We start from the raw sequence: 27,307 nt of genomic DNA on the forward strand, positions 1-27,307 counted from the left end.
CCGGCAGCTCCATCGCGGCCGGGGGCCGGCGCTCCGCGGCGCCGAGGGGCACAGCGGGGCGGCAGCATGTCCACCAAGGCGGAGCAGTGTGAGTGCGGCCGGGCGGGCGCCGGGCCGGGGTCTGTCCGAGGGGAGGGGAGCGGGGCCGGGGGCGCCGTCCCGCCGATGGCGCTGCCCCGCCGCCGCCCGCCCGCCGCCCCGGCGGGGCAGCGCTGCCCGGGCTCCTGCCGCGGTCTGCGGCGGCCGCCGGCAGGCGGTGCAGGGGGAGGGGGCTGCCGGCGTTCTGGCTCTTTCTGTCGGAGCCGCCGGCGGTGCTGGTGGCCGCAGCCCCCGGAGCTCCTCTCTGTTCGGGGGGCTAGCGGCGGCAAACGGCAGCGCCGGGGAGCCGACGGGGGAGTGAGGGGTCGGGGGGGAGAGTTAGTATTGAGGCCGCCGGCTTGGCCCCCCGCCCCACGGCGGGAGCGGTCCAGCCTGCCCCGTCTGCCAGCGCTGCTCCGTGTCCCGAAGGATGCAGCCACCTGCGAGAGCAGAGGTGACGCACGCCTTGCCACCTTGCAGGTGGTCTTGCAGTCAGATGGAGCGAGAAGAGTTGTGCTGGCGTTCTTGCCCGGGCCGCTCACCTTTCGGGTGAATGCAAGCTGGGTGTTAGTGTGTTGCCTACAGGCCGCCTGCCACAGTGCCCGCTCCCAGCAGGATCCCCCAGGTGCTGGCATCCCCCTGCCCGCAGCCAGCGTGCCTCTGCTTGGTCACGGCTCTTGGAACCACCATGTTGGCTAGAGCTGATCAGAGCATGAGTGGATGACATGGTGGTTGGGGTACCTGCTTCTGGGCTGTGGAAGTGCTCCCCACTGTTGTTGCTCATGACACCTGGTGTGTCTGCAAGAGCCCTGATCGGATGCTGAGAAGAAATTTCTGGGGTAGTCGAGCTCATCACCCATGTCAAAGCTACTTTCTTGCCTGATACAGTGTCATGGTTATGAACAGGCAGTCTGTGACCAGGAGGTTGGATTGATGTTTATCACAATGACGTGATGTGATTTGACACTTTGCATGCTGAGACTTGCTCTCTTCTTCCTCCAGGTCACTGAGAAGGATCCTTGTGTTTATATATGCCTAACAAAAAGAATACCTGTATTTTTTTCTGTTAGGTCTTACTACTTATTTATGGTGATGGATGAGCTTGCTTTAAAAATACCATGCAGATGTTAATTTATTGCTGTAAAGATGCAGTTCTAGCCTCATAACTAGAGACACAATATTCTGATTGTGCAGAAGCCCTGAACTGTGCAATGTTTGGATATGTACCCTTCCTCTTGCTGCTGCCTTCCCCACTGTGCACCTGAGTTTTGTAATTGTTTCTTCTTTCCTGTGATACTTATACATTAATTACACTTCCTTCACACTGCCATGTGGAAGAATTTGTGCTACTTTTTGTCCTAGCACCGGCTATGGCATTTTCTTCCTTTTCTGTTCTGTCTTCTCTCTTCCTCTGTTCCTAATGCTTTTGGTCTGCTCTGTTTGAGCTTCTCTTACATATTTTATCCTTGGCTGTCTTTTCTTTTCATCCCTTTGTACTTTTCAAGACACTTCATCCAGGCCTGCTTTGTCCCTATTGCTCTCTATTTCAAGATTTACTTGGGGTCCAGATATCAGATCATTCTACCTTCTAACGTTCCTTTTCATGATACTCCAGGAAGAGTATTTGGTTAATGGACTTATCCTGTGCATTCTAACCTGCTGAATGTATTTTTTTTACCAAGGCTGCTTCCCTGACTAGTTCTTATGCCATTACCAAATGTCTTTGTCTCTACATAACTTCAAGATTCCCTCACCAGTAATTTCTGAGTAATGGACTCTGACAAGGATGTGTTGGTGTGCATATATCACTACCAGTCAAACTTTCAAACCCCAGCTGTCGCTGTTGTTGCTTCTGCCCTCAGTGAGTGACAGGCAAGAACCAGAATGTCTTGGGAAGGACTCAAGTTACAAGTCATAATGAATCTCAGTTTACCAAGAGCATCAGTGAAACACTGCAACTGAGGAATCACTGGTTGGAACAGAAGATGTGCTGGTCTAAACATGAATCCCACAGCTCTTGAGCAGGTTCTATGAACAACAGGTAAAATGGTGTCAGTCTGAAGGTTGACTGGAGAAGCTGCTCTTTTTTGTGACCACACACATCTTGTATTGCATACCAGATATATCGACTGTGAGTTTGATCATTTGACTCTTTGCAGCATGCCCAAGGTGTTCTGTTGTATTCAGAGAAAATTAATTCACCTAATTTTTCACCTTAAAAAGCAGTAATTGGTGTTTAGTTGTGGTAAGCAATGCCCTGGGAATGCCTGATGCCTGCTCTGTTCCCCTTCAGGACAGTGGAGCAACCAAGCCCATCTTTGAGGACTCCTAATGGTTTCATTCTCAGTTCAGTCAATGCTGACATGGGGGCTGAGGAGTTTAGTGAAGTCTGTGTAGATGCTGGATGGATACCTATTTGTTCTTTGTGATGACCTTATGAGAGGTGCCCAAGTGCTTCCACAGGGTGACTCCACTTTTTGAAGTGTGTCTCAGGGTACTCAGAAAGTTGGGTCATTCACACACTTGCTGTAGCTTGAAAGCTGGCAAAGTTTTTGCTCTGGAGCTTTCCTTCAGAAGTTTCTGGGAGGTTGTGCTGAAATGGACAGAATTTGGGAAACAGAACTGAAAAGTGAGGCTGAAACCTTTAGCCTAAAGCTAATGTTTATATTTAGGCTTTATAAATAAGTTTTCTATTTTGATATTTGGCCTGATACAATTGCACAACAATGCCAATCAATAAAAATGAATGTATTTCCATATTTATTAAAAAAAAAACTGTTCTAAGTGATTCTAGATACCCTATGCCCTTTATTGAAAGTTAGTAATTCTAGGGAGGCACACAGCTCTCTGAAATACATCTAGATCTGAATTCAGTAATAATCTTTGGCATTTTGTTAGTCCATTTAATTTACAGATATCTGACAGCAAACCATGGCAGCCACAGTAGTCTGTGCACCTTGCTGTGCATTGTTCTTAGTTGGATACTCCCTTGCACAGTCTGTGTCCTTTACAAATATCCTTGGTTTCACTTTTTTCCCCCCTCCACCAGAGAAAGGAACATCACAAAATATGTTCATGAAGTCATTGCTTTCTTAATCTAGAAACGAAACTAAATTAGTTTTATGGCAGTTAAAATAAATGTCTACCTTTTAAATAATCTGATGAGATGGCCTGCAAATCTGTGACTAAAACTGAGATTAGTGGGCAGAAAGAATGAGGTGTGAGATGAGAAGGGGAAGAGAGTCTTGGACTGCTCCAGTCAACCTCTGTAATGTGCAGTGAAACACATCCTGCCCAGATGTTCCCAGCCCAGTGGGTTGGGGGCTGTGCAGGAGGCAGCTGTGGCTGCTCTCACACAGGATAAGCTCCTGCAGAGCACAGGTCATGTGCCACAGGCCTATGTGGTGGCCATCTGAGTCTGTGTGACAAAATTCTGTTTTCAGTTGATTGAGAGAGAGGGGAAAAAGTCATGATTGCTTTTAGTTATTCATTATTTGTGAAGTAAAAGACTTGAAGATGAGGAAATATAATTAAAGATGCTTATGCATTTTTAGTGTGTGGCTTTTGCATATGCATTGTGACCATGTCTGTGGTTGCATTTTTGCTTGCTGGCTTCACATAGACCCCAGCCCTTGAGTCACATGATGGGCTTTCTCCTTGTGATGAAGCCAGGTAATATCATGAGGGAGACTTTTGTCTGTAGAAGCTTCACTTGCTGCAGGAACTGGGAAGTGCCCTCCTTACAGCAGGAAATGAGTTAAAGAATGACCTTGATTGGGTGCTGCAAAATTGGATTTCTTGTCATGCATTCAGGAAAACAGTTTCCTTAGTTTGATGATTATTTGAGTGTTCCTCATTTTATGGATAATTGACTTGAAATTGTCAAATCTCATATGTTGTGTGGCAGACCATTCAGGGAATCTTTTATTTTTTGGATATGAAAGTCCAGTGTGTACTGTTACCTGTACTGGCAAAAGGGCTCTCTGTATCCCAAGCTGAGCCTCCAACAATATTTGCAGACACTTTGCTTTTGGTGCCTGTCCATCACTCTTTTCTGCAGGATGGATACAATGTCACCCCTTCTCCTTCAGCTTGCCAGTGGCACAGAAAAAAATCAGAAATTCATGAACTGTTCAGCTATCTCAGCAGTGAGAGGCATAGCAATGTCTCCCAGGTAGTTAGTACCTTTCTGTTCAGTGGAGGATTTAATGGTATTCATTCCTTAATAAATGCCATTTAATTATGAGAATAAAACCAAGTATTGACTAATTGCTTGTTTAGGAAGCATGATTTATCTTCCACGCTGAAGGAGCCCTGTAGGGGAGTAAGGTCTATCTTGGTCTAGTGAAAGGCTGTTATAATCCATATGCTTAAGGGCTGAAAGAATTCAGAACATGTCCCCTTTCAACTGCCTGTCACAGTCTGGGTGCACTTCTAACACGATGAAGGGTTCCCAGGCAGCTGTGCTCTGATGAGGCAGTGTCTGCAGTGCAGCACAGCTGAGCAGCCCTCTGCCCCAGCCAAGGCACTCTCTCTCAGCAGAGCTGGCTAATCTGAGTGGAGCAAGAGGAGTTGTGTGTGCAGGTGTCTCTACATGAGGCTGCTTGTGCTGTACAGGCAGTGCAAGGCAGTGCAGCTAGGGGGGGGTAGTCACTTTTTTCCCCAAACTTCTACCAGGATTCCTATTAGAAAGTAAATCCACTGTTACTTGTAGTACAACAAAAATTGGTTTCAGTGGAGGTGTGCACCTGCTGCTGCTCTTTGAAATCCCCTTATCTGCTTGATCACACTTCCTAAGACAAACAGACAGCGGAAACTTCACTCTTTTTGTATCTTTACTTCATTGCATGAAGTAAATGTATGGCTAACAGTAAATCACATAAGGTCTTTCTGTCTTAGCTTATATCTCTGCTTTGGCTGTAGAAATACTTATCTGTCTCACATGAACCTCCTGTGATCCAATGACTCATTCATTATAAATGACTCTTGAGATGCTTGGAGACATGGAAGAAGTGCAGAGTGGCAATATATATATTTTAATTTGCTAGCACTAAGTTTGCCTAATACAGATGCAGCAATTCACTTCCATGTGTTCTCCCTGGCAGTCTTTTACAATTTATTGTCAGAACATAAGGAGCAGAGAGATTTTTCTGGTTTTTGAGTTTGATACTTAAATTAAAAAAAAAAAAGAAAATGGAAGAAACAGACATTACTCTGTCAAAGTCTGCAAAAAAACTAATTGAAAGCTTTTGTCTTTGTCTTTTTGTCTTTTATGTAGTTGCTTCCAAAATCCGTTACCTTCAAGAATACCACAACCGGGTTCTCCACAACATATACCCTGTGCCCTCTGGAACTGACATTGCAAATACTCTGAAATACTTTTCTCAGACATTATTGAGGTAAGTTTTGACTAATGCTCTTGAAGAAAAAGAGCTAAAGAATTGTAGGGAATATCAATTGGCTTTGAATTGGTTGCCAGATTTAATGGGTCAATGGTCAGCCAAAAAGAGTCAGAGCATAATTTAAGAAAAACATGGTATGAATGAATCTCTTCAGTGGCTGTTGCCCAATTTGCCCAGTTAAGCCCCCTTACTGAGTGGCTGATTCTAGAATAAACTTGGTTGATTATGCATTTGCTTGGTCCTAAGACTTAGCTGAACGCACAAACATGCTGAACTTGTGAAGAAAGGAGTTTGTGACCTGTAGAGTTTTAGATGTGTATAATCATGGCCTCCTTGACAGTCCTGGTGCCTCAGAATCCCAGAGTGCAGCCAGAGGAGCAAACAGAACTGGCTTCTCACTGTGTTCAGCTCTTCTGGGTTCTGGTTCAGTCCCTTAGAACAGCAGGAGCAGACAGAGTTTGTGTACAGATCTGGATTTGGATGGTAACAACACATCAGGATTGTTCTGATCCAGCATTTTTGACGTAGTCTAATGTTTAGTAATAATATATAGTGCTAAATACCCCACGAATAGAGGATACATTATGATTAGGAAATACTGTTCTTGTCTTCCAAAAACTAGGAAAAAAATGTGAGACTTACTAGGAATAATGCACATGCCACAGTGCTGCCTAGTGTATTCATATTTCCAAATTGTTTTTAAAGTGGTTTTTGACTGTGAACAGGGGATTTTTGTCTGCTGGCTTTGGCTGGCACTAATTTTCACATCCAGAAAAATGCAGTTCAAATTGCATTTCTGTGCATAGCTTCATGATTTATACCTGGAAAGATTGTCCCTGCTGTCAAAGGGTAGTTTGGAAATAAAGCTAGTTGCCTTATTTCAGGAGGAAACATTACAGATTACAATTTACCCATATATTTGTACATATACTCTTATGATGTATACAAGTTGGGAATACCTGAGAGAATGAGAACAGTTCATTCTAACATTTAAGCAGCCTGGGATCATGAAAATTTTCTTGACCCTGTTTAAAAGGAGAGACATAGACAGAAATAATTTTTAGTAGAACGTCTGTTCACAGCAAACTCGAAACCTCCTGTTTACTTTTGAAAATTTCAAGAGCAAAACTGTTTGTTTCCCTTCTCATTTAGACTGTTGAGGAAGCTTACAGCACACAGTAGGACTTTTTGTTTGAAGGTTAATAAATTAAATTTTGTTATTGTATTAAGCAGTGGGAAAAAATGTTCAGAGTCACAAAAGATACTTCTGAAATGTGTCTCTGCTCCCACATCAGATTAGGATGGACTATTTGTGCAAGATACACTTAAATTGCATTTAAGTAAGATTATTTATGACAAGACAGCTTTTGCTTAAATACTTTGAGCCATTAAGCTGTTAAAGCTAGAAAGTTGGACTTGATTCTGAACATTTTCTCTTTTAGCTGTCACTACCAAGTGCTATAATGAGATATGTTTCTTTTTGGTCAGAAGTTCACTGGGTCAGGATAGATTAAAAATGTTCTGCTTAAAGAAAGCATCTTTCCACCACTCTGTGGTCTTCTTGTATAATGTACAGCTGACCAGTCCTGTTGATAAATTCTTCACACTCCTGGAGCAGTGATGTTCCTGGGCTTACTGAAGGAGCTTTGTACTTAGCAACTATGAGAGCAGATCAGAAATCAGGGCAGAAATTGCACAATTGAGTAACTCCATTTGTTTTATTCCGTTTGTTTTTATGTTCAGAATGGGACTGAACCAAAATCCTTTTGTTGATTGCACTGAACCCCATGGGTCAGAAGTGATATTCATATCTGATACACAAATGGCTTTGTCCTTCATGATCTGGGATCTGATTAGCCTCAGAACTAAAAGGGTATAATTTTAATTATTGCCAGGATCTAAATTTAAGTGGACTGAGTTCTGAAACTCAGGCAAAGTTAAACTCACATTCTAAAGCCCTGTAACTGGGGAGTTTGAGCTGTAGGTAAAAGGCTGAGTGCTATGGTTAAACCACTCTAAGTTTAGACACTTGCTGATACTAAGAAAGAAGATGGATAAAAAAGCAAAACAACACACCCTGTATTTAGTGTGGCAGATGGAAAGAAGGAAACTCCCACCCACTGTGTGCAGATCTCTGGAAGATTTACCCTAAAACTAAACAGACTGGTTAAGAACCTTTCTGAAGAGAGTGTTCAAAAATTTATTTGAATATTTTGCATGCTGAGTCTCTTTTCTGCCTCCTACACTGAGACTCCGTTGTGCAAGGTTTAACATCAGTAATAGAAGTACATGGTGGAGAATAATCTTTCTGGCTTAACACAGAGCATATGCAATGAATTTGTGCTGTTAGGGACAAACAATTCTTGGTGAACATGTATAATCATAGAAATAATGAAGGCATAGTCAGAGAAATGCCACATAATGATTGGGTTTTACAGAAGTAGATTTTACTGCTTATTCCACTTTTACCTTTCCATGTTAGGGACACGCTGACTGTGTTCTTTTCAGTGGGACCTGCCCACTGTTTGGAATCACATTCATATGTGGTGTCATTTTGCTGGCTAAAGATGCATTGCACAAGAGATTAATTTGCTCCTTTGCTCTGTATGCAGCCTCCATAAATTACAAGCTCAGGGGTGGGGGGAACAGATGTGGAATGACTGAAAAAAATTCCTTATTTCTATAGCAAACATCACATAAAATCACCATACACAATGCATAGCACATTGATTCATTTAATTCTTCTTTAGTTTTCTCTTTGGGAAAAGCATTTCTTTACATTACAGCATGAATTTGTTTCATGCCCTACTCATTTTCAGTGATTTCTCCCTCATTTGAGGAATGATCTAAGGCTTAAGAAACATCCTGCAGAAAAAGCTTGTTCTTACACATTTTCCTGAAGAAAATTCTCCATATGTATTTCTAAGTAAAATATTTTATGTAAGGCATAGTTATGAATGACATGGTGGCTAATTAATGATCGTTGTTGTGCTGCCTTGATGAGATGTAATTTCACTTGTAGGCATTTTAGGAAACCTGTCCAAGAAGGCAGTAATTGTGGGATAGATTTGCAGCAAAGATATACACATCTTGAAACAAGCCTTGGTAGCTTTGCCCCTTATTGCAGAGCAAGTTCAGTATGGAGTAAGTTCAGTATGGAGTTATGGTTTGCAGACACTCCAAATTCTCAGTACTTGGTTTGAATTGAACCAGAAGCAAATTGCTGTTGTATCTTGGTCCTAAGGGACCTCCTAGATTTTCAATTTTGGCTCCTCTGTTTATCGCCTTTTAAAAATACAGGTCAGGCAAGAGCCTGGACATAAAATTTAGGGGTTTCTTAAATTTGTTTTTTAATAAATTTGGTGTGGTTCCATCTGGAATTTAGGTCTAGTCTTATTACTGTTAAATTAAAGGATGCCCTGATCAAGATATACTAAGTGTGCTTTGGCATCTAATCCAGAGATGGCCTGTAGCTCAGTGTAGAAAGAAAGGATTATTATCCTTTCTGGAAATAAGTGCACATGGAGTGATGTTTTGGCAAGTAAAGAGATGGGTAATTGGTGTTATCTGTTGGTAGACAAGAAGGGAATAGTGCAGTACCTTCATATCTCTAAACATAAGCTCTAAGATATGGCAAATGAACATCAAGCAAATTAGAAGGAATCAGCACTCTGATAATTCATTTTTAAAGCCATACTAGATCTTAGGTGATGTTCTGATAAAAGCATGACAGTGATCATGTTTCTTTTACTGGACATTGGGTAACAGAAGCCAAAAGCATATGCCAAATATGTGAGGCACAATTAAAAAAAAAGAAAAAAAAAAAGTAATTTTATAAGACAGACTGTGTCTGTCATCTCTGACTGCAAGGGTGATGTAATAGTAGCCAAGTAGCCATATGATAGTAGCCACTTGGCAAATAATTGTTTTTGTAAACGTGTTTTTTATATATGGCAAATGAATGACACCTTCTCTTAGAAGCACCTTAGCAAGAGTTTGGCTTACTTGTGCAAATTGATGAATTAACTGGGGGGTAAGATTTGCTGAGGTGATTATATGGTAGGGATTTCTGTACTGTTACAGAGAAGAGAGGTTTCCAGAAGTGCTCTCTCTTGATATAATTCTGCTCTACATAAGTCAGTGGAAATCTTAGTGCTATTGGCTTGTCTTTTATAAGTTTAGCACTGACTGTGGGAACAGAGTTAAACCAACAGCAGCTGCTTTTGGAAATCCCAATGACTGAGAGGTGCAAAAAGGTGCTTAAAAAGGAAAAAAAAAAAGCATTGTGTGTGGGTTAATATATTTAAAAGGTGTATTATATTTTATAGGCACATATGGAGATTATGAAGTAACCCTATAATTGCTTGATAACTAAATTATAACACTGCTTAATTGAGAATTCATTTCTATTTAAAATAATGGGGTTGATTTTTTAAATAAATTAGATTACCATGTTTACAACCATGTTTGCAACATTTTTAAAACTACATAACAAGCTGGTTGACGTTTAGCCTCTATTTTGATTCCCACTAAATTATTTTTATTTTTTTGAAATTATCTCTCCTTTAGTTTATAGTGAGTTATGTTGAATAATAACGTAAGTAACAGCAGGAGTGTATGGTAACATACTGTCTGATCTGCAGTTACATAATTGGTCTTGCTTGCTTAGCCCTTAGATTTTTGAAGGTAACTATTTACCCAAGGAGTGTTTGTATTCATAAAGCAAAACGTTTCCTCCCTAAACATGGGCAAAATTAAAAACACACATAAACAACCATTATCATTAGCTCACAAACATATGCTAAAGACCATCTACTATATATTATTTTATGACTTTTCCAAATGTAGTTTAGTTAACATTTTAGAAATAATATATTATTTCTAAATCCATGTGCCTGTTTAAACTTCATTATCTCAAATGATACTGAGTGAGTGGTCATGAAACAGTATCATAAAATACATACAGACATTATTTTAATGCAATAAACATGTGATTTTTAAGACTATCTTAACAAACACACATGTTTATTCTTTGCTAAAACATGTTTCTGCAAGTGCCACACCTATATTTTGCATGTTTTCAGTCAGTTGGCTCAAAAGATTATAGGGGGGAAAAAATAAATCTCTCAAAATCCTCAGAATCTCAGAGCAAAATACCAGCCTATTTTGACACAGCTAAACACTTTTGATTCTTAGAATTTTTCTTAACTGTGAAACATGGGTAGGGCACTGAAACATGCATTTTTATATTTTTGCTCCTTATGAACCAGATAACACATGAGATGCAATGAAATTTTCCTAGACGTCAATTTTTAATTCTCTTATCTTGAAGCATGGAAGTAAATGGTTGCTAGATTTGTAGACATGCTGGTTTTGGTAGTGATTGCATCTTATGTGGGATGTATCTGGTCTTTTATTATTTGTTTTATAGTGTCATTTCAATGTAATGTGCTGTTCTTTGTGTCTTTGTTGTCTCTTTTTTTTCTTTGTCCCCCCAACAGCATTTTGTCCCGCACAGGGAAGAAGGAGAATCAAGATGCCTCCAATTTGACAGTGCCCATGACCATGTGTCTTTTTCCTGTGCCATTCCCACTCACCCCATCTCTAAGACCACAGGTCAGTTCCATCAACCCTACTGTTACTCGCTCCCTCCTTTACAGCGTCCTGCGAGATGCTCCATCTGAACGTGGCCAGCAAAGTCGTGATGCTCAGTTATCAGACTACCCATCTTTGGACTATCAAGGACTTTACGTGACACTGGTGACACTACTGGATCTAGTTCCCTTGCTACAGCATGGGCAACATGGTAAGCAGGCCCTTGAATGATTCCAGTGCTGTGAATCCATGAGTGGTGCATATATCCAGTAGAAGAGATGGGCCTAAACTGACCTGGATCTGGATTTCAAATCTCCTGGGATGCATTTATATCCAAGTGTTCCGTTTGACTTTCTCAAATAAAGGATGCTTTTTTGCAAATTGTGGATTTGGGTTTGAATTCTGAGGTTGTCTGAGTTTTGGTGATGTGCTGGTGGTATGTAACTGAAATACAATTGTATGTAATGAAAATTGCACAGATGGGTGTAAAAATACCCAGATTTTTCACTTGAATCTGCTGGGATACCTTCAGTCTGTCTTTTTGGGGTGGGTGTCTTAAAAATGCAAAAGGGCTTTCAAATGTGTATCTGGCCTATAAGAAATACACAGATTGAGTGTTCTGGTGAAGGTCCATCTCTACACAGAATATAGTATATATCTATTTGAAGATAAAACCACAGTAATTGTGCTTTGAGATGGCTTTAAAATACTCCTGTGTAAAAAAGATAGCAGCATCTCTGTCTGACTGAGAGAAAAACAATATTGTCTCATGTTTTAAATTAGCTGCAAGTGGTTTTTGTGACTGTGTTGTATTTGTATTGTTTTCCTTAAGTTCTGCTCTGCATCTGGCTGGCTTGTTAATCTGTTAGCCTTTCCCTGCTGGGATTCAGTAGCCCAGTGTTCTCCCTATGTATTAGCCAATAATAATTTCCACTGTGGTATCATGATGTATTACTTACATAGTTCACTATGGGAAGATGGTTGTCTATCTGATAACACTGCTGAAATTCTTCAGAAGGAAATTTGTTTCTGTTAAGTGCTGAATTCTCTTTGAGCTTGCAGCAGTATGTTTGAACCCAAGACTGCTGCACTAGGAAATGGTATGATCTTGCAAAAGCAAGGCCTATAGCAAGATACAGACTTGTTGACTTAACTTAAATTCTTAGAAATGGTGGAGTTAATTTTCAAAAAATTTTTTCCAAAATAGATAACATGGTGATGATTAGTAATCAATGGAGACCTGTAAAGAACAAATAACATGGGGCAAACTTTTTTTTTTTTTTTAATGGCAACACAGTGGCTCACCTTGAGTGGCTTTCCTGTCCCTAGTCACATTTTTGTTGCTGTGTCATTTTACATCCTAATAGGCAATCCTGGGACATGATCCCCACTTGAGTAAGGAAAACACTCTAGGAGTAATTACCAGTGGCTTGGCAGCTGGAAGGGTATAACAGTGGGAAATCTTACAGGACTCTGTGCTGGGTCTAGTGTTACTAAATATTTTAATTTTTACTAAATATTTTTATTTTAAATTTTTTTACTTAGGTTATAGAATTTGGATTTACAAGTATTTTACCATCAAGATGGTTGCTAGCATGTGCTTTGTGTAAGAGATATGTGATTCAAATAATTGTGGCAAGTTGCATTCTGTTTTGAAGCGTCTCCACGGGAGAAATGTAAAATACTCTGCTTAAGGGAGAAGTTAAAGGAAATAGAGGCAATACTAGCCTAGAAGCTGTATTGCAGAGAGCTCTGGGTGTTAACAGTAGATCAGAGAAGACCAAAAATCACTGGCATATAAATTTTATTCTAGCAATGTGTAAACATTTTTTTTATTTATGAGGCACCCAAAGCATTATATTTATTATTCTAACAGCCTTAGTGAAGCCTCAGCTGGAGTAAAATTTTCAGATTTGTCCATCTAGCTTAAAGAAGAACCTGTACTATTTGTGAAGAGTCCAGGAAAAACCAACAGAATGATTTGAGGTCTAGGAAATGTGAGCAGTGAGAGAAAACCAGAAAACATTTGGTTTATGTAGCTTAGAGAAAAATGGAAGGGAGGTGTGATTATTGCATGAAAATATGTAAAGGTTGCTGTGAGGAGAAATAAACTAAACCAATCTATTTATGGTTAAAGTTGATCAGGATAAGAAGTTACACACTTAAATAGCAGCAATGGAATTTTTTTTTTCAAGAAAAATATTTTTATATGATAAGGATGATTAAGAATTAGGATGAATTGACAGGAGAAGGAGTGAAGGAGCGTCTTGCAGGTTTTAAAGAACATTTTAGATAAATATGTGCCAGGAATAATTTGGTTGACTCATGCTTGGGGCAAGGGGAGATGGCTTGCTGTTTTGTATGGTTTTGTGTGCAGAGAATCAAATTTTGCAGTACAACTTGTTGTTTATTTCTTCCTCAGCTTAGTAATTGATTAAAAGAAATATACATTTTTTATCAGAGCAGTCCGTGTTGTTTGGGTAAGTACAACTGCTGTGCAAGGCAATCCTGAGCTTTGGCCCAGTCAGGATGTAAAAGAGTGTATTTAGCTGGTGAATATGTCGTGCAGGAGGAGCCCTCTGTAGCATTGAGGGTCTGGTTAGACTCCTGCATGGAAGGCTGGCCAGAACCACTGAAATGGGCTGCCAGTTTTAATCTTGGCTATGACCCAAGACGTTTACAGCTACAGATCTCTGTGCTTTACAGAGACACTGGGAAGTCACACCAGGTGTACAGGTGAGGCTGAAGGCCTGTGTACGTACTTAGGGCTGGGGAACAATTCCCAAATGCAGGAGGAAGGCCTTCTGATGGCTCTGCATCATTGTACAGGTTCATACTCAGGCTTCACTGCCTGCTGTAACCTTTGTCAGAGGGTTATGGGCACCAGCTCACTTTCTCATTTGGGAGAGAGTATAAAGATTATTCCACAGTGCCCAGATACACAATAAACTATGCCTTCTCTTTGGATCTTAAAATGTTGCACAGTTATTAAGGATCCTTTCCAAAGAGTTTCAATATGATTCATTATAATAAGTATAGAAAATCTTGATAAGTATTCCTATCCTTTTAAGCTCTGGCCACTTTTAGCCTCAGTGGTTTCCCTGGAAATCCAAATCTGTAGTTTAATCACATATGGTTTGAAAAATACAGTGACACTTCCTGTAGTCAATATATGTGAGGTACTTTGCAGATCTCTTGAGGGTAATTAAGATAAAGTTCTTATTTTATTATGACTGGTAAAGACTAGAATGGTTTTTGCAAAATCTGACCTTCAATACAATGTGCATTTCAAATTCTGATTCGAGAAACATCTCTGCTTAAATTCAAGCCATTGTATGTTAATCACCATATTATTAATATCAACACTGATTTTAACTGAGTATTTTATAGGCTGTAGCTTTCATATTCCCTTCAGTCTCTTTGGAGTAGTGCTCAACAGCTGTTTTCCTCTGTTTAGGAGGGACTTAAAAATTTAGGGTGAACTCATCTTCAGTGATTATCTTTCCAAATTACCTTGAGAGGAAAGCTGGAATTCAAATATAATTAATTATTTTAGTTTAGTACATAGAAACTACATAGTCATAATTACGTTTTCATTGTAATGATTCTATATTTCTTTCATTTTATTCAACAGATCTTGGCCAATCAATTTTTTACACTACTACATGCTTACTTCCTTTTCTCAGTGATGATATTTTGAGTACTTTACCCTATACAATGATTTCAACATTAGCTACCTTTCCTCCATTTCTGCACAAGGATATTATAGAGTATCTCAGCACATCTTTTCTGCCTATGGCTATATGTAAGTAGAACTCATTCTAGTATTGTTCTCTCTTGGCACATAACAGTATCAGACTGTACAAGTCAAAAATTGGTCTGTCATAGCATTGTAATGGAACATCAGTCTCCTTACAAACATAAAACAATTTCATGTGACTGTTTTCAAAGGGAAATAACTCTATATTTATTTATTTATTTATTTATTGCACTGTGTTTTGGTGTGAATTCTTCTTTCCTTGAAAGTGTAATGTTTATTTAAGTAATCACTGTTTTCAGACTCATAGAACTTTCAGTGCCAGCAGTGGGAGTTGTGAGTACAGAATCAATGGGCACACTGCTCCTGAAATAATAGATGCAATAGCAACATGTATAATTTTTGCAAATGGACTATATCTGGATTTACAAGTATGATTTTTTCAATGTGATGATGTTGTGGTGAATTTCTGATTTTCTCCCTCTCTGTCTTGTCACTTTCTCTCTAAGTTCTATACTAAATGGCTGTGCCTGTAATGTCTCCTGTAGCAGTTAGGACTGAATCTGATGGTCCCTGCCTTTTTTCCTCTTTTTTCTTTTTACTTCCCCTCTGTGAAGATATCACATGATTACTTAAGGTCCCTGTCAGTGTGGATCTTGAGGCTGGTCCATGCACCTGACAAAAAGCTTGGTAGGACTTCAGCAGTAATGAGAAATATAACCATTTTCTGCAGAGAGAATAATTAGGGTCAATATTAGGTCAGTTTTAACCAACAAGCTGTGTGTGACCAAAGGGTGGAACAGTTTTCCAGAGCAGTTGCAGATTCTCCGTCCTAGCAGATGCTCAAAACACAAATCACCCTGGATATCTGCTGTAGTTGGCTTGGAGCAGAGGGATTGGCCAAGATGGTTTCCAGAGGTCCCTTTTAACATCAACCATTCTGTGATTTTGTGGGAATGTCTCTTCCTTACCTCTGTATTCCTGATCTTTGTGGAAAAATGTGAACAATTTTTGTGCAGAGATCAAGAGTAATGTCATTTAAGCATGCAGAAGATGCTGAAAGAAGTACAGTCCAGTGTTTTGAGATTAATATTTAATACAAATTTATCATGTGTATTTTCTCACCAGTCAGTGATCTTGGAAGAGTCCCCTAACTCTCCTGGACCTCAGTTTTCTCATGTAAAACATTCATTTTTAGTACATCCTAATGAGGTTTTCTCTATTAACTTTGACACATTTAATGACAATGTGCAAATCAAAAGTGCTAAGATATATTTCATATGAATGTGCAATAGGTCCTCTTTGTGTTAAGAACAGAATTTTGCATTAAACAAGTCCTTTTCCCACTGCTGTAACCTGTTAAAGAACAGCTGAGGGTGGTGACTTATCCTGTCTGTCCTCAGATCTGGAGAACTACACCTCAGAATAACTGGTTGAGTCAAATCCTTGGTTTACTGAAATAGATGCTGTTCCCCAGCTGCCCCTGATTGAGATTGCATCCTTGCATTTGTCATGCTGGCTTTCTTCTCTGTATGTTTTGGTGAGATTTCTGTATGACACCAGTCTGCTGCTTTTTAAATTTACTAATCTAGTACTGTGTCCTACTTTTTTGCTGATGGCTATATTTAATTGCCCAGTTAGAGCTGCCAAGTAGTTTTCAATTTAAATCCATAAAAATACACCTTTCTGTAATAATTTGGGGGCACTTATTTGTGTGGATAACATTAAAAAACAAATGAAGCGCAGTGAAGAGATCCATAGTAATTTTGGGTCATGTGGAGTACAGAAAGGGAGAAATTCTCCATTTTCTTTTCTCTCCTTCATTTCTATTTGAGTGTTCTTTTAATTAGTCTCCTTGTCTTTCCCTGCTGGGAATTATATGCTCCTTTGCAAGGCAAGTGCAGAACCTTTCCTTCCCTTAGCCTTTAGTTCTGATTCAAACCAAAAGGGAGGGTGAAAGACATTGTCTAAGCAGTTGGAGAGCCAGATGGGAGGGATGAAAACAGCTCACTGAGCTGGTAGCTACAGTTCTGTGCTTCTATCCCAAATGCTTGGTATTTGGGTCCTGGCAGCCAGGCTTGGGGAAGTGCTGTGAGGGTGGAAAGATACTTGTGACATCTCTGTGGAGGAGCTTGCCTTCAAAGCCATGTTGCCATGTGAAAGTTCTGCAGGGTTTTTCCAAATGTATGCAATTTAATAGTAACCACTTCATGGTTCCAGGAGAAACTCCAGCCATTTCCTGTGTGAGATCAAAGGTACTGAGGTGAAAGACACTCAGTGCTGCTGTTCATCATTATCTCAGCCCAGTTCACATAACCATGGGACTGATCTTTCTGGTCTGCAGCTGTAACTTGAGCTCCCAGCAGATGCTCCCTGAGGAGTAATCTTTGCCCTGCAGCAGCAGCTATCACCAGCCCCAACCCTTTGTCAGAATGCCTCAACAGCAGGTTTTTCATTTCACCATCCAGTTCTTCTTCACCCATCCTACAATCCAAGGCCTAGGTGTGCTTGGCTGTTCAGGTGATGTTATTTTGATCAGTCTGTGGGTTCTGAAGGTGGGGGCCTGAGAAGGCAACTGGTTGATGCAGTTTTAGGGATGAAGTCATACTGATCTGGAAAACCAGGTGTGTGCTCTGTCAATCAATACCTTACCATCTTTCTCTTCCACTTTTTTTTGTTTGTTTTGTTTTCATGACATGGCACCTTAGGAATTCTAACTGCATGAGCTGGAATCAGTTACATGCTATTCTCACCTGATTTTCCTATTACAATGGAAAATTTATTTATTTTTTCCTTTCTTTTAAGTGGGATCTTCAAAACGAGAAGGTGTTCCAGCACATGTCAATCTGTCTGCATCATCAATGCTAATGATTGCAATGCAGTACACATCAAACCCAGGTTTGTGTAAACATGCAACATGGTATCATTCATTCTGGAACTGTCAGTCAGGAAGTGTTGTCAAATGCAATCAGAAAAGTTTTCATAATGGGAAAAAACTGTGTTTTTTCCAGTGCAGGCTGAAAAATTATTTATTTTATTTAAAACTGAGATTTCTGAGCATCATGCTGGAAATAATCCTTATGTAGATAAGAGATCCCTTTGTGATGGAGAAATAGGATTTGACCCAGGATTGGAGACCCTGATCTACTCACATATGACATCAGAATAAAGTGCTGATATATATAATGACAGTGCTGATATATATAATGACAGTGTTGGAGAGAAATACTTACCTTGACTACAGCAATTGATAGTACTGTCTTATACTGTGATTCCAATATCACTGAATTCACAACTGGCACTATTTTTCTAAAGAAGATAGGTAGTGCTGGCTGCAGGCTTAATGGAACTATAATGAAGTTAAATGTAATTAGGAGTATCTAAACAAAAGTGAGGCAGTCCCTGTTTATGCATTGGGATCACATAACCAAATTGAAACCATGTTTAACCCCAGTGAGCTGTTACCTTGCATGATCATCAGCTGTCAACTATCTCCTGTCTTATGTGGATGGGTAGATGGTTTGTGTGTGGAGGAAGCCCCCACTGCATTGTGTGAGGAGTGTCCCATCATCCTAACTTGGTTCACACAAGTAAATAGAAGCAGAACACCATTTTTAAAAGCTGCTTGCAGAAGTCAGTTTTTTTTCATTAAATGTTCTGTCTTTGTTTTTTTTTGTGATTTCTGCGTTCAAACTGTCAGAGAAAGAGTTGCCCTGTGGTTTTTGGGAAGTCAGACATGTAAAGTAGTTCACTTGGTTCTCATGTTTGTTTGATACAGAGTGGCTCCTATAGCCTTTTGTATATGTGGGAATAATATATTGTTACATGTGACTTCCATTGCTGCCTCAAGATGAATGACAGGATACCCATTTACGCTGTGACAGAGGAACAAAGTTTTAGTGAATCAGCAGGTATTTTTCAACTGGATGTGTTTGAAAAAGATCTCCATTGCTGTGCAAAAAGCTGTACCCTCATGGTAATCATCTTCCTGTATTTCTTGTCAGAAAGAAGCTACTAATACTCAGTTTCATTTATTTTGTGATGACTCTCAGGGCATTGATTCTTTAGCAAGCCCTTTAAAATCAAAAATATTTGAATGAGGCATAGATTTCTGGATGGACAAAGCAAAGCCAATCAGCTGATTATGTAACTTCTGTAGCCTGAGTTTCCATGTCCATGTTAAGTCTATACTGTCTTTTCTCTCTCAGTGTATCACTGCCAATTATTGGAATGTCTCATGAAATATAAGCAAGAAGTATGGAAAGTAAGTTTATGATCATATATACTTTGTGGAAATGACTGTGCTTGGGCCGTAATAAAAACCAGATGGCTTGAAAGTTGAGCTGACTGTGTGCCAAGAAGTTGTAAATGATCTTTATATCCAGTCCTCCCTCTGGATTATGGAGAGGAAGGTCCCTCTATTTTTTAGTTTACAGAGGCAGTTCCATGTTTTATAGAAACAAGCTCTGTTTCCTAATACTATGTGGTTGTGGCTCCAGTGAGTGAAAATTTCAATAATGAGCAGGCTTCTCAATTCATGTGGGACTGGACTTTTACGAGAACTATTTGTGAGTATTGTTGTCTCAGTCTGCTCTGAATCTGGTTTATTTATCTGTATCTCACCTCCATGACAAGACAGAGAATTCATTTTGCTCTGTTAGTGCGCTGTGGGATGGGTGGTTGCTGTTGCATGCTCTGATCAAACAGAGAAGCATCAGAAGCATTCAAGTTGGTCATCTAATCTGTCTCTAGGAGCATACAAAGGAAGTTTCTTAGGGCATTGAATGTGTTAATTTTGTGTGTTCAGCTGTCTTTGAACAGAAGTACAATGTATTGAATTGTGGAGTGTTGCCTTGCAAAAACGAACATTTTGTGCTTCTCTTTCCTTAGGATTTGCTATATGTAATAGCCTATGGACCATCTCAAGTTAAACCTCCAGCAGTACAAATGTTATTTCACTATTGGCCCAATTTAAAACCCCCTGGGGCAATCAGTGAGTACAGAGGACTTCAGTACACAGGTCAGTGCAGCTGGTTTTGTATAGGCCAAAATAAATAAATGATGAGAAGTGTTAAAGTTACATTTTTACAGTTCCATGATGTATTTGACTCCTTTTGTTTGATAAATTGTACTTTCATAAAAATATGCAATATCCATTTATCTGCATTTTCAAAACATGTCATGAAAAATAGAAACTCAGATCATGGCTGATAAGTATGTTGTCTTCCTCACAATATTAACTAAATCTGAATAGGAGAAGAAATAAATATCGTGTTTGTAACAAATAGTCTGTGAAACTGCTGCCTGGGCCTCCCAACAGTTCTGGTTTATGTTCCTTTCAATTATTGCTTTGGTTGCTTTTGTTGTGTCAGCTGCTAACACTGCTGCTGTTGCTAAGACTTCTTATCTGGCTCTTACTGTCAAAAAAAGTCATGTGATGTCTGGTGCAGTTAGTACAATGGATAAATTCTCAAGGTTGATTATAGGATGAAAATGGGGGACAAATCAGGAGTGCAGCTGGAGTAGGTTCAGGGTGCAAAGGCCTCTGTCTGTCAGACTCCCCAGAGATACTGATGGGATAGTGCTGCTACAGGGACAACTGTCCAGCCTCATTGCTTTTCCTGCTTGTCTGTCTCAACCTGTTTCATAAAATTTCTGGACCAGAATGTGGCATTTTAAATTATGAAAATGAAGGGTTGGAAGAAACCTTAGGAGACCCCTAGACCAACTCAAGTGCAGCCTTAATGTTCCCAGTAGAAGTTTGTCTGATCTGTTCTAAAGCCTTCCATTGAAGGGTTGATAAATTTTCTTGTCTATTTAGAAAAATAAAATTCTTCATGTACTGCTCTGCATCACTTTTTCCATGCAAGCAGGTTTGTAAACTAATCATGATGGTATTCTTTTTGAGCTGTTACTAGTACTGGATAGACTGGGGTTTTCCCCTTATATATAAGTTTTTTGCTAATATGTCCCAGAATGGGATGAGTATTATTTGCAGTTGCATGGTATTTTGACCTGGGGCATCCCTAAGAGCATCCAAATGATGCCATTTGACCATCCCTCTGTTGTTTACTTCTTGTCATTACACACCCAGGGCTCCTTCTGTCATTGGACATGTTTTCCTTTGTCCCAGCTGTGTTTTCATTTTGCCTGGGAAAGTAACTGAATTTACGCAGCTACTCCTACCATCTAGCTCCTGGAGTGGAAGGATAGTTAATTATTTCAAGATGCTGGTGAGATCAGGAAGAGTCTGCAACAGGAATGTGTTTTACTTTTTCCATTTTCTCACTGAATCCATGGTTCATTTAATTATATTGTAAATAAGTCAGGAGGCAGGTATGTTCAAGGTTGTTTATTGTAATTATTAAGCTTCCTGAGGAATGGCTATTTGTATCATACTCGTATTTGTATAGTACTTAGTACAAGAGGGTCTTGTTGTCAATTGAGACAGCTAGACACAAAGAATATAAACATCTCTTCTCCTTTATTAATCAGCCATGTTTTGGTTTTGCAGCCTGGAATCCTATTCACTGCCAGCACATTGAATGCCATAATGCGATTAACAAACCCGCTGTGAAGGTACTGCTGCTGCTTCAGGGGCCAAACCCCGCTCTCTGGGACAGGGGAGGTTGTACTTCCACCCCAGCCATGAGCTGTGGTGGTGACCAAAAGTGGGTGCTAAGGGAGCAGCAAAGCCTGTTGGCACCAAGGGGGCCACACCTCTGTGAATATGTTCTTTGGCTGCCTCAAGCAAGATGAGGTTTTTCTTGCCACTGCTCTGGGAAATCTTGAAATTAACATGGTGATGGTTGTAGAGTACTTTATAACATTCTTAGCTGGCTGCAGGCTAATCCATGTAAATGTTTTCCTGAACACACACGTAAATGTGTATAAATATGTGCACAGGTATCACTGTATACAGGAAATATTACTTCAATTCTGTAGGTATGTGTTCACCTTGGTGTCTTGATTGAGCTCATACAATGCACCTACTCTGGTTATGATCCTTTGCTTGGGATGTGTCCTAAAGCAAATAGCAACAAAGCTTTTCTTACCTCTTCTGCAGCCCTCTTTGAGGAGGCTAAATTGTATCTTTACTGTTTACAGGCTGGGGTTATAGTAAAAATGAAAAAGCTTTGACCAGGCTCACAGAACAATATGATAGCAGAGGCAAGAACAGCAGCCCAAGTCCAGAACATACTGCAGTTAGGTGTACTGATTAATTAATTTGTATCTAGTTAAATATGTAGGCACAACCAATTTTCCTGGCATTGATTTGTATGCTGATATAATTTGTTTAGTCAGAGTTCTGCAATGGGCCTTTTCCACAGGCTGTGATAGGACATAATGATGGCACTTATCTCGAAAGTCCTGCAGGGGATCACCTTCCTGCCCACTCCAGGCATTCTCAATGATTCCTCTCTCACAGGAAAAATGCTGAAAGGTGCTTCATCTTGTAGTGGTCACTACTTCCAGGCTAATAATACCATAGAGCAAAATATTAAACAAGTACAGTTTCAAGCTTTGCAGATTAAGTACATGAATATTTTTGAGTGATCTGTTAACCTAATTTTGACAGAACCAATTTTGATCAGTCATCACTCAGAAAAATGCAGCCTAAATAGATGATTTAGTTAATAAAGATGAGAAACATTCAAAGAGGTATTTGTCTTTATAAATAAAGGTCTTGCACTGCAATGGAGTAAGAGTGATCAGAGTGGTTAAGATGCAGTGTATGCATACTACTGTGCAGTGTTTCCTTTGTAGTACAGAACACTTGAACAAATGAGTGTGGAACTGGCTGTTAACTGTAGCTGTTTTCTGTAACTGACGTATGTGAAAGGATAAAAGCTAATGCAAGACAAAGTCTGGACCCATGTTGCCAAGGGAACTGTGAGTCTTTGTTCTGTCACTGCAGTTGTGTTCTGTACTTGAAAACTCTGATGACTGAAAATTAGATTTTGCTGGATTTTTGAGATAGAAAAATCTAGACCTTTCCATTACCTTGTCCTAAGCAATGGATCCTCTAAGTGCTGTCCCTTTGGGGACAGAATAGTAGCAGTGTATGTGAATAGGTGATGTGAGTATATAACAACAGATACTTGTCTTTCAGAAAGTGATAATATTGGTACTGCAATATGTCCTTTTTTTTACAGGCTCTCACATTCCCAGCTTTGTTAGAAATAGTTTGAGATTTTGTACACCACATGCTGAGTACTTTCATTACCAAATGCTCTTAATACATATCAAAGCTGTGTTACATTTTATGTCCTAGCATTAACATGTTGAACTTTTCCAGCAAGCTTCAATGAACAGAGATGTTAATCCTTTTCCTTCCCCATGTTTCAGATGTGCATTGACCCATCCCTGTCTGTGGCTTTGGGTGATAAGCCACCTCCCTTATATCTTTGTGAAGAGTGCAGCCAAAGAATTGCAGGGTAGGTAAACCAAGAGCTGGAAAATGATAAATATTGTCAGACTCCCGAGTTCTGAACTCTGGACTTTTGCTTTTTTGCAGTATGATTAGCATATAATTAATATACGGTAAACCTGTTGAAATATTTGGAACTCACTGCCACTCAATATGAGTAAAGATTACAGATTTTTACTCCACATGATCAGCATTTGTACCTACCTTTAAACAGAGCTTTTAATTTGAGATCTCTGAAAGAATAGATACTGTGCGATGCATTGACTATGATAGGGAAACCTCATTAATGAACCAGCTTATGCTTATGAAACATTTTTTGTCCTCAGTTGTCATTTAAAACCAAACATTACAGTGAAAGTTCTTTTACAGAGCTTTCACTAATGTTTTGTAACATGTATTTCAGATTAGTCTCTAAGATATACCATGAAGCAGAAGAGATCAAAGAAATTGATCCAGGATTGGCCAGCACTTGGAAGGAATGTACCCTGAAATAAAATAACCTCACTTTGTTCTCATTTTTGGTTGCCTTTTTCACCTTTATATTTCTACTTTGGTTTGCATTAGTATACAAAATCTACTGATGCTTACAGTCAGTGCCAGTCCTTACTTCAAATAGTCAAGGTTACAGGTAGTTCAGAACCTAAAGGAGTGTTTTTCTCCTCAATTTCAGATAAGTTTAAATCACACTGGCTATGGGAAAAGCAATTACATCTCACCTTAGGTTTTTAAGTCATCGTTGAATTAAAGCTGCAGGAAAAAGTAATTGAATTTGGTAGAAGCATAGCTTCTAAGAACACACAGAGAAAACAGTACTGATACTTTGGTTTCTTTTCTACATTCATCTGTTATTCTTCACTACCATTTCTTAGCTGTCAGACTTTCAGAGAACATTCTCTTTTAATTTGATAAATTTAGGTCTCAAAAGTAATTTTTGAAAACCTTGAACATAGTGACCATCATCATCAAAGTGGTAGTTTATGGTAAGACAACTCAACAAAGAGATGCAATGTAAACCAGTCTGCAGTTTATAAAATTACATTTGAAAAAAGCAGCTTCAGAATAATGGCATTCCTACCACATTGATTTAGATAAATTTCCTCTGTGCAGAAATAAATCTGTGTGTATATATATATATATATATATATATATATATATATATATATATATATATAAAGAAAGCTAATTATATATACATTTTTACAGGGATCACAGTGAATGGTTGATTGATGTTCTTCTGCCGCAAGGTAAGAGATATTTTTAGGGTAGGTACAAACTAATCATAATTGTACAAAGCTATGCTGGTATTCCTCCATACTGTATTACTTGAACTGCTGCATTCTGTTCAAAAGTATTGGGTGGCTTTTTTTTTTTTTTTTTTTAATTTATTTTTTTAAATTTTTTATATTTAAAGTAGCTTGTACTTAATGCTGCTTAATGTCCTTAAAGTGCTATGAAGAATTGACTGATGCTCTATCTGAAATACTCTGCAATTCTTTATGTGTGAGGAAACAGAAACAATTGAACAGATTTTCAAATCTTGAAGCATTCACAATTGGAGCCAAGGTTTTAAAAAGTACTTGTGTCCCACAGTGCTGCCCAAAAAATGGGGCTAGTTCTTCCAGTAACCTGGGTCTGATTTGAAAGCTCTAAAAGCTGCTGAGAATCTGTAACACAAGACTGCAAAGGATATCAGAAAATGACATAAAATATTTTTGGATGATCCAGTCATTGATCCAATCATTGTCCTTTGGCCACTGAGGAAACCTGATATTTTGTTATCTACTAGAATGCAGACAGAGTGTGTTGACAGACAGCATATTATCTGAAATAACTCTTCCAGGGGTAGAATGAAGACACTGCCTGTCTCTTTGCTTTGCAAACTGAAAATTCTTAAGCAGTTGAGATTTTCTTGCTGTCTGCTTTTAGTTGTAATGTTACCCAGATAAAGAATTTAGTTTTATTTACTTAAGGGAAGCACATCTTCTTAATCAGCACCTTAAACTTACTGAATCATATGTTGCCAGGGCAACAGGTCAAATAGCTACTGCTTACAGGTTGAATCTGCAAACATTTCTTTCTGAAATTATGGGCCAGCCATAGTGCCTGCTTTGGCCTTGTTCATCCATATTCACTGCTCTTTTATGCTTTCACAAGAGCTTTCACAAGCAGTGTAGGCTCACCTGAGCCATGTCTCCTACAGCATGCCACAGCTGTGTGTGCTAGGTGTGCTTGTACAAGTCCGTCTGTGAGGCAGGAGCATAAGCAGAAGGTGGATGGGTTGCAGAGCCCACCACACTTAATGCACCAAGGCTGTTATTGTATTTCAAAGCAGAAATAGACCTAAGTGTAGTGTCCTAACTCATGCAGGCTTAGGGGTCTCAGTAGTACCTGGAAACACAAGTTTAGCCCAGAGATTTCCTTGCAGGATGCCCATTTTCCCATGGCTGCCATAGTAAACCACAAAGATCATCACTTTGTGATCATGTTTTGTATGCCTTCCCCTTACAGCTGAAATTTCTGCTATATGTCAGAAGAAGGTAAGATTCAGCCATTTGTGTGATGGGGCATGATTTGATGTTGTGTGTAATGTCATTCCATTACTGTATAGTGCGTTCTTCTTTGTACCATTCCAAAATTTCATAGTTTATCCATGAATGCATTTATTGGTGGATGTAAATAATTCAGCAGCAGCAGGTTTCTTTTTGTTGAAACCGACAATGTTGATTTGAGTTGTCGGTTTTAGTTTAAGTGGCAATTAGTAAAGCAGTCCATTTATGCAGTTGAGCTCTGTTTGTATTCTATAACTCTGAAGAGGATAGAACAAGAGATGAATTTTAAATTTAAGTTTTTATATATCTTCTCGTGTCCTCAAAGACTTGGATTGATCTTAAATTGGGCAAAAATCAAACTGTAAAATATGTATTTTTAAATATACATGGACTGAAAATCTTTAGTGCTTGGCTCTGAAAAGGTTGCTGACAAAAAGAATCTGCTTGCAGTACATACCAGCTAATGTGTTTTGATAAGACTTTTATAGCAAGGGATACAGTGTATAACATATTGCAGTTATCATGTGGCAAAGAAAGCTTTTCTGTTGGGCTGGATTGCTAGGTGGCAGAAATTTCAGGTGCTTATTTCAAAGGCTTGTACAGTTTCCTTTGATAAGGCAGATCCTTACATAGCATAAACTGTGGCATGGTGGCAGCATTTTCCTTTGCACTCTTAAGGATCTACCTGTTGCTACCTGTAAGTTAAAAAGACTTTCTGAAGCATAAGCAGCTGTCAAGAGAACTACTGTAAAATTTAGAGGTTGCTCCAAGTCAGGAGGTTGAGGTTGACGACTTAAATGTCAGTTTGGTGTTTCAGAAGAGGAGCAACCATGACATTTAAGTCCAGGCTCAGCATTTAGTCCTGAGCTTGTTTTTCTGGAAGGTCATTGATGTTTGGCGTCAGGAGGTTGCACACAGTTGTACTTTGACAGAGTGATTGTGGAAATTGCCAACACTTGAGCCAGCTCCCCGGTGCTGGCTCTCATCCCTGTTTTCGGTTCCATTTCCCGATAACGTGTGGCCTGACAAACCCTTTTTGATGTTGCAGAACTGCAGCTCCCACGTCAGAAGAGCGGTCGTCACGTGCTTCTCGGCGGGCTGCTGCGGCCGCCACGGCAACCGGCCGGTGCGCTACTGCAAGAGGTGCCACTCCAACCACCACAGCGAGCTGGGCGCGGCCGCCGAAACCCACCTGTACCAGACCTCGCCGCCGCCCATCAACACCCGCGAGTGCGGCGCCGAGGAGCTCGTGTGCACCGTGGAGGCTGTCATCAGGTACTGTCAGCCCAGCACCAGGCCTTGGTGTCCATATTGCCTGCAGGTCTTGTGCACAGGTGGATTGTAGTTTTGCTGGAATAACTGGGGAGCAGACACTGAACTCCTGCTGCTTTAGTGGAGAGTGGCTCAGCTGGGGACAGTGTGGCTGGACAGTGCCCAGGCAGAAAGGAACCTGGGGGTGCTGGTTGACAGCCGGTTGAATATGAGCTGGCAGTGT

At 39.8% G+C, this 27,307-nt stretch overlaps 1 protein-coding gene across 1 annotated transcript in view; it reads left to right on the top strand.

The window, feature by feature from the left end:
- Positions 1–27,307, top strand: part of UNC79 (unc-79 homolog, NALCN channel complex subunit) — a 107,451-nt gene continuing 80,144 nt past the window's right edge. Inside the window, exons 1-12 of the mRNA XM_050975628.1 lie at positions 1–88; positions 5,357–5,477; positions 10,982–11,286; positions 14,710–14,880; positions 17,638–17,730; positions 19,041–19,096; positions 19,723–19,852; positions 21,347–21,411; positions 23,182–23,270; positions 24,467–24,507; positions 25,772–25,800; positions 26,861–27,087. Coding sequence (XP_050831585.1) covers positions 67–88; positions 5,357–5,477; positions 10,982–11,286; positions 14,710–14,880; positions 17,638–17,730; positions 19,041–19,096; positions 19,723–19,852; positions 21,347–21,411; positions 23,182–23,270; positions 24,467–24,507; positions 25,772–25,800; positions 26,861–27,087 — 1,349 coding nt within the window. The 5' untranslated portion in view covers positions 1–66. The remainder of the gene's footprint in view (positions 89–5,356; positions 5,478–10,981; positions 11,287–14,709; positions 14,881–17,637; positions 17,731–19,040; positions 19,097–19,722; positions 19,853–21,346; positions 21,412–23,181; positions 23,271–24,466; positions 24,508–25,771; positions 25,801–26,860; positions 27,088–27,307) is intronic.

The sequence above is a fragment of the Serinus canaria genome, chromosome 5, assembly GCF_022539315.1.
Source record: "Serinus canaria isolate serCan28SL12 chromosome 5, serCan2020, whole genome shotgun sequence".
Classification (NCBI taxonomy): Eukaryota; Metazoa; Chordata; class Aves; order Passeriformes; family Fringillidae; genus Serinus; species Serinus canaria.